Source organism: Protobothrops mucrosquamatus, unplaced genomic scaffold (genome assembly GCF_001527695.2).
Source record: "Protobothrops mucrosquamatus isolate PMUCROS unplaced genomic scaffold, P.Mucros_1.0 scaffold4531, whole genome shotgun sequence".
Lineage (NCBI taxonomy): Eukaryota > Metazoa > Chordata > Lepidosauria > Squamata > Viperidae > Protobothrops > Protobothrops mucrosquamatus.
Window position 1 is genome coordinate 16,726 of NW_015390436.1, and position 6,219 is coordinate 22,944.

Sequence of the window (6,219 nt, forward strand, 5' to 3'; positions counted from 1 at the left end):
CCATATAGTGCAATTGTGTTTTAATAAACTTCCAATTCAAATTATCAAATGCCTTCTGGGCATCAAGAAAAACCAGTGTAGCTTGTCTTTCAGGATGGGCTTCATAAAATTCTAGAATGTTCATTATTATCCTCATATTATTTTTTATCTGTCGTCCCGGTAGAAATCCATTTTGATCTGGGTGGATGTAGTTATTCAATATTTTTTTAATCCTTTCTGCTATTATTGTTGTGAATGTCTTATAGTCTGTATTTAGTAAAGAAATTGGTCTATAATTATGAATTTGTTGTAGGTCTGAATCTTCCTTAGGGATGAGAGTGATGATTGCTTCAGTCCAGGTTATCGGTATCTTTGCCTCCTCCAGCACCTCATTGTAAATCTCCAACATTATCCATTGTAGTGACTCTTGTGTATTTTTATAAAACTCAACCGGAATTCCATCTGGGCCTGGTGATTTATTGTTTTTTTGTTTTTTCAATGCTATTTCTAATTCTATTGTGGCCATTAATAGGACAAATCTGGGCATGAGTTTATGTTTTGACTCTGAAATTATATCTCCCCCAGCAAGGCAATTGCAACCAATCCTTACTGAACTCTTTTGAAGCATCTAAAGGGCATGAAGCAATGTGATTTTGGGTTATCAACCTCATTTTAAAAGAAGAGATGTTATTTATTTTATCTCAAACTGCTTATCAAGTTATGACATTTACGTTCAATATTGAAGAGGTCACGTAATACTGCCTAGTGCTCCAGGACAACTTCTCCCCATCTACTGCTACCAAATGATAGCATCATTCTATGCTTCTGTGTTGTACAGCCCCAGTGTGCACTTGCACTGTGCCACAATCTCCCACCAAGAATGCCACCTCTCTGTCCATTGTAAAATATCTGACAGGGAGTTGGCTAGCTACTACTTCTAAAAGGCCCTGCTTGGTCTTGATTGTCACTAGGAGTTTTGGTTGAAAAGTCATAATTGTGGCCTTTTTATTAATATAGGAGGAAAACATGCATAATTTCAATAGTAAAATAGTAATTAGTTTTCAGTATCTTAGACCAGTTAGCTTGGGGAATTTTAAGAGTTGAAGTCCACACATTGTAAAGTAGCCCAGGTTGAGAAACACTCTCTGAGTAAGTAGCCTTGTGCCACTGGAATAATTTGCATGGCAAAAACTCTCTCTTTTATTGTTTCAAGACTTTGCTGATTCCTATTTCATACCCTACTGCTCTCTCTTCTTTGGCATTTGTTGAAAGATTTATAGCATAACAGAACAGTTATAGCTCATGAAGCTCAGTTGCCTTGCTTTCTGTTTGTCTTCGGCTCAGCTTTGCATGGGACATTAAGACATCAATACTTGTTCCATCAACCTAGAATAATATGGTAGATAATCACTTGAATACTTGAGAAATTGCTTACAGAAATTCGCTGACACTTGAGAATCTAGAATGTGCATTTTGAATTTATATTCTCTTCATCTCACCATCATTATAGATCTGTTATTTACAAGCTCAGCTCCTCTCCCAGAGGAGTCAAGTCTCAGAAGGAAAATCTCTGAGGAGCAGAAGACCTTGAGAAACCTCTGAAAGCAGATTATTAGAGAGGCAAAGGCACTCATACCTAGGCAGATACTTGATGAGGGCAAGCATTTGCAAACAATAGATGGAAGAAAATGTGCAGACACAGGTAGGCTGGGAAAACACCAAGCTAAAAAGTGCCTCTTAGTCCTTTGCAATCACATTTTTTATGGGGAGAATCTCAGAGTAAATAATGCGCATTTGTCTGGGAATAACCTAGCAATTCATTGGTTTGGTTTTTTTTAGACATCAGTCTCAAACTAGAATAGCTCGCAAATTCTCCAAGACTTGCCTTCTGGAAAACAAAGTTTTTTCAAGGTTTTTTTTTAAAAAAAAAAAATCAAGAAAATGTTCACTATGTATTGAAATTGATTTTTTTTTTTAAAAAAAAATAGTACTGGAACTTTTTTAACATGCATTTCTGAACATTTATTTTTCCTCAGGAAAAAATCCATTTCTCAATGCCCTTTTTCTTGAAATACAATTTTCTAAATCTCTTTTGCTCCGTCAAAATTTCAAAAAAGGTATGATGCAAAATGTGGAGAAATCAACATCCAAAATCAGTTACATTCCAATGTGTATCTCATTTTCAAAGCACAAGCCAGGACAGTTCATAATATCAGTATATATCCTTTATAAAAAGTCTTTGACTATTATAAAAAGTCAAACAAGGGTTAAAACTGATTTAAAAATAGGTTAAAACTGGGTTAAAATAGGTTAAAATGGGTTAAAGGTAGGTTAAAATGCAGTGTTAAAAAGGATTAAAAAGTTAAAATAAAAAGAAAAGAAAAGAAAAGAAATCTTTTACTTTTGGAGGAGCTCTTTACAGACTTTGCTGCCTGTCCACCATCTTGGCTCCTCCCCCTTGAGAGTGATCTGTTTCAATGAAATAATTGCTAATACGTCTTTCTAACAGCAGTGAGTTTCAGATAGTGCTAAGTGAGTCAGTTCATAATAACAAGATGAAATACCCTGAGTAGCCTTCATTACATATAGCTAAGTTCTATATCAAATTCTGCTGACAAAGCAACTTTCAATGATGTTAAGTGGATGAGGTTCAAATTGAAGGTGAAAATCTCATAGGTATTAATTGTTTGTGTGGCCTTGCTTTCTTAGAAGATCTTCTGAAAAGCCATATGATGAAATAAAAATCAGTACTATGAGGACTCTTGCATGTGGCTTATAATTTTTCTAAATATGTGCCTTTTTTCTGTACAGAAACAAGCAACCTGAGAGAAACGATCAAGATTCTACAATGTGTATGTAAAACTTTATCAGACAGCTAGTTGAGTTTTGAGCCCAATTCTGGACTTTTTAGTACATCTGATATAAGCATGGTTCAGCTTTCCTGGTCCATCTTATCGTGTATGTGTTGATGTTTGCTTGCTAAGATAAAGTGCCAATGTTCATCATGGATTGATAGATGGAACCTAACATTTTTCCAGGTATTCAAACAGGGCACATAGCTTATTGCACATAAGCTATTTTCCTGGTATTGCTGTAGCATCCAAGTGCTTTATGAAATATAATGCGCTTTTATAATGGGAACAAATATTCATGGAATTGCTCTAAAATCATTTCAGATGGTGCAGATAAAATGATATTAGGATATCTGCATCAGTAGAATGAATGAGGTAGAATCAAAAGAATTTATCATCTCTGAGTATGAGAGTCATCTGAACTGATTGAACATTAAAGAAGAAAGTGTGTTCCTTCTGCACCCATTTCCTGAGCAGAACTTAATTGAAGTGATGGAATAAATGGCAGATAGCAATTCAACTGTGAGTACAGTGAAGGAATTTGTTTTATTTGGAATCACCGATCGTCCTGAGCTGCAGATGCCCCTCTTCACCATCTTCCTTTTGAATTACAGCATCACTCTAATGGGAAATCTGGGCATAATCATTTTGATTCAGACTGACAGACAGCTACATACCCCTATGTATTTCTTCCTCACCCACTTGGCATTTGTTGATCTCTGCTATTCCTCTGTTATTGCCCCCAAAATGCTGGCAAACCTGTTAGCAGTTAAGAAAACCATTTCATTCCATGCTTGTGCAGCCCAGCTGGGCTCTTTCTTGACTTTCATGATCACAGAGTGCTTCCTGCTGGCAGTGATGGCATACGACCGCTACGTTGCCATCTGTAACCCGCTGCTTTATCGATCCATCATGTCCCAGAGAGTCTGCATCCAGTTAGTAGCTGCACCTTACATATATAGCTTTTCGGTTGCCCTGTTCCACACCATAGTTACATTCCGACTGTCATTCTGTTCTTCAAATGTGATTAACCATTTCTATTGTGATGATCTCCCACTCTTGGCCCTCTCCTGTTCTGATACCAACACCAAACAAATACTGATCTATGCTTTTGCTGGCTTTGATATGATATTCTCCCTTCTTATTGTTCTTATCTCTTATGTGTTTATTCTGTCAGCCATCCTAAGAATCAGCTCTGCTCAAGGACGATACAAAGCTTTCTCTACCTGTGTTTCTCACTTGACAACTGTCACCATCTTCTATGGAACTTTGATCTTTATGTATTTGCAGCCAAGCACAAATCACTCCCTAGGTACCGATAAAATAGCTTCAGTTTTCTACACACTTGTGATTCCCATGTTGAATCCTATGATCTACAGCCTGAGAAACAAGGAAGTGAAAGAGGCCCTGAAGAGAAGAAGAGAGAGAATTCTGGTTCTTCGTTAAAGAATGGTTACCTCCCCTTTAGTAGTGGGATTCAGCCAGTTCACACCTCTTCGGCAGAACCGGTAGCTAATATTTTGTTGCCAAGGCCCAGAATGGACTTCCAGAAGCGGCATCCACACAGAGAACCAGTTGTTCACATATTTGAATCCCACCACTGCCCCCATCCATTCCATTCTAAGTATGGAATAAACATTAGTTGTTGATTTGCAGCAGCCCATTGCCCAGGCTCTGATTTTAGGAAGACAGACGATTTCAAAGAGAGCATACCAGGGAATCAAATGCTAGCTGAGATGTTCATATCAATCCATATTATTAATTCCCTCATCCTTTTCCTTTGAATTTTATTCTGTCTCTACCCATTCTTCAGCTAGGAATATGCAAACACCCACACCTAACTGTATGGTACATGATAAAGGTCTTCCAACTGGGTTTTAGCTTTCAAAAAAAAAATCACCTATATGATTATGTTACAAAGGCAAAAGCTGCTGTCATCTATTTGATATGTTTCTCATACTACCTACTGTTTTAAGATCTCTTCACTCCATATTTCTGCCTCAGTTTCTCTCATTAGAGTCACCTGTCTGTAATCACACCACTTTGGATTAAGCTTCCAGGGTGACTTGAATAGCCTGTACAATTAGCTCTGTATGTAGGTTCTTAGATAGGATATTAAACTGGTCAGTTCTTGTCGCTTCATTCCAAGCTTCAACCTGAGTGCATAAATTTATCTGTATTCTGCATTACCATAAAAATAAATTGCCAAAATGTTCATACCTCACAGTTGCCGGGTCACTAACAACAGCATACAATTTGACCATTAAATTAGGATAATTTTATATAATAGAGTGGCGTTGTGGTTTTCCTGGAGAAGGTTGATGAAGACTGGTGAAGAAAAAGGAATTTTGCAAAGTAAAGAGTTCAATTATAAACATTTATAATTTATAGAAGTAAATTATTTGTATCTAGATACCCTAAATCAGTGGTGGCGAACCTATGGCATGGGTACCAGAGGCGGCACTCAGAGCCCTCTCTGTGGGCATGCACACCGTCGCCCCAATCCTAGGCCTTCAGCTGGGTTTTATAAAAACTTTTCACTTTAGGCTTCTGCTGCCATGTACAAAAATAAAGATTCAATCAATCTGTCAATTTCAACTTCTCACGGGAAAAAAAAGATCTTGCAAAGTTGGAATTGATTGATTGAACTTTTTAGTCCCACCCAGTCTGCCATTACCACTGCAGCCATGCCCACCCAATGGGCCACACTCACCCAATGAGCCACACCCACCCAGCACTCGACGATGCATAAGTGGGTTTTGGGTTGCAGTTTGGGCACTCGGTCTCTAAAAGGTTCGCCATCACTGCCCTAAATGGTTATGATGGAGATATTCAAGGTGTGCTAAAAGAGGTTAAGAAAATAGCAGAGGAACCAAATGCATTCTTTGCTTCTATCTTCATGGTTGAGGAATAGGACAGACATCATGGACAACTGTCAAGTGAGAGATAAATTTATAATAATCATATAGGAGGAATTTATGAAAACCATATAGGAGGAATACACGGATCATTTTCATACTACCAAGATGGATGCTCCAGAGTTTGGTGTTGGACTAAATGCTTTGAAGATGTTTGTAAATGATTAACAATTAGGTATAAGCACTGAGATGGCCATGTTTCTTAACAATGTTAATCTATTTTTAGTGATAAAATTGAAATTGGAGTCAGCTTTGTTTTGGTCTGATCATCTTATTATTATTATTATTATTATTATTTAATTTCTATACCGCCCTTCTCCCGCAGGACTCAGGGCGGTGCACAGCATATTAAAAACAGATACAATAACAATATACAAAAATAAAACCCTTCTAAAACCAAATTAAAAACCAAATATTAGAGGCTGTGTTCCAATTAAAATTATACTTAAAATCGTCCCTAAATAAAATCC

At 37.2% G+C, this 6,219-nt stretch overlaps 1 protein-coding gene across 2 annotated transcripts; it reads left to right on the forward strand.

Moving 5' to 3' along the window:
* The first annotated feature begins 2,906 nt into the window (after nt 1–2,906).
* LOC107299093 (olfactory receptor 1038-like) lies at nt 2,907–4,277 on the forward strand. 2 transcript variants are annotated; one of them, XM_029286681.1, is made up of 2 exons: nt 2,907–2,923; nt 3,359–4,277. In XM_029286681.1, the coding sequence occupies exons 1-2, from the start codon at nt 2,907–2,909 to the stop codon at nt 4,275–4,277; spliced, it is 936 nt and encodes a 311-aa protein (XP_029142514.1). The 2 variants fall into 2 exon arrangements, with proteins under 2 accessions (XP_029142514.1, XP_029142513.1); XM_029286680.1 differs by lacking the exon at nt 2,907–2,923 and having other exon boundaries at nt 3,333–4,277.
* The last annotated feature ends 1,942 nt before the right edge of the window (nt 4,278–6,219 follow it).

Coding starts and splice junctions, on each gene's coding strand:
- LOC107299093 (XM_029286680.1), top strand. CDS start 3,333: ATGGCAGATAGCAATTCAACTGTGAGTACAGTGAAGGAATTTGTTTTA.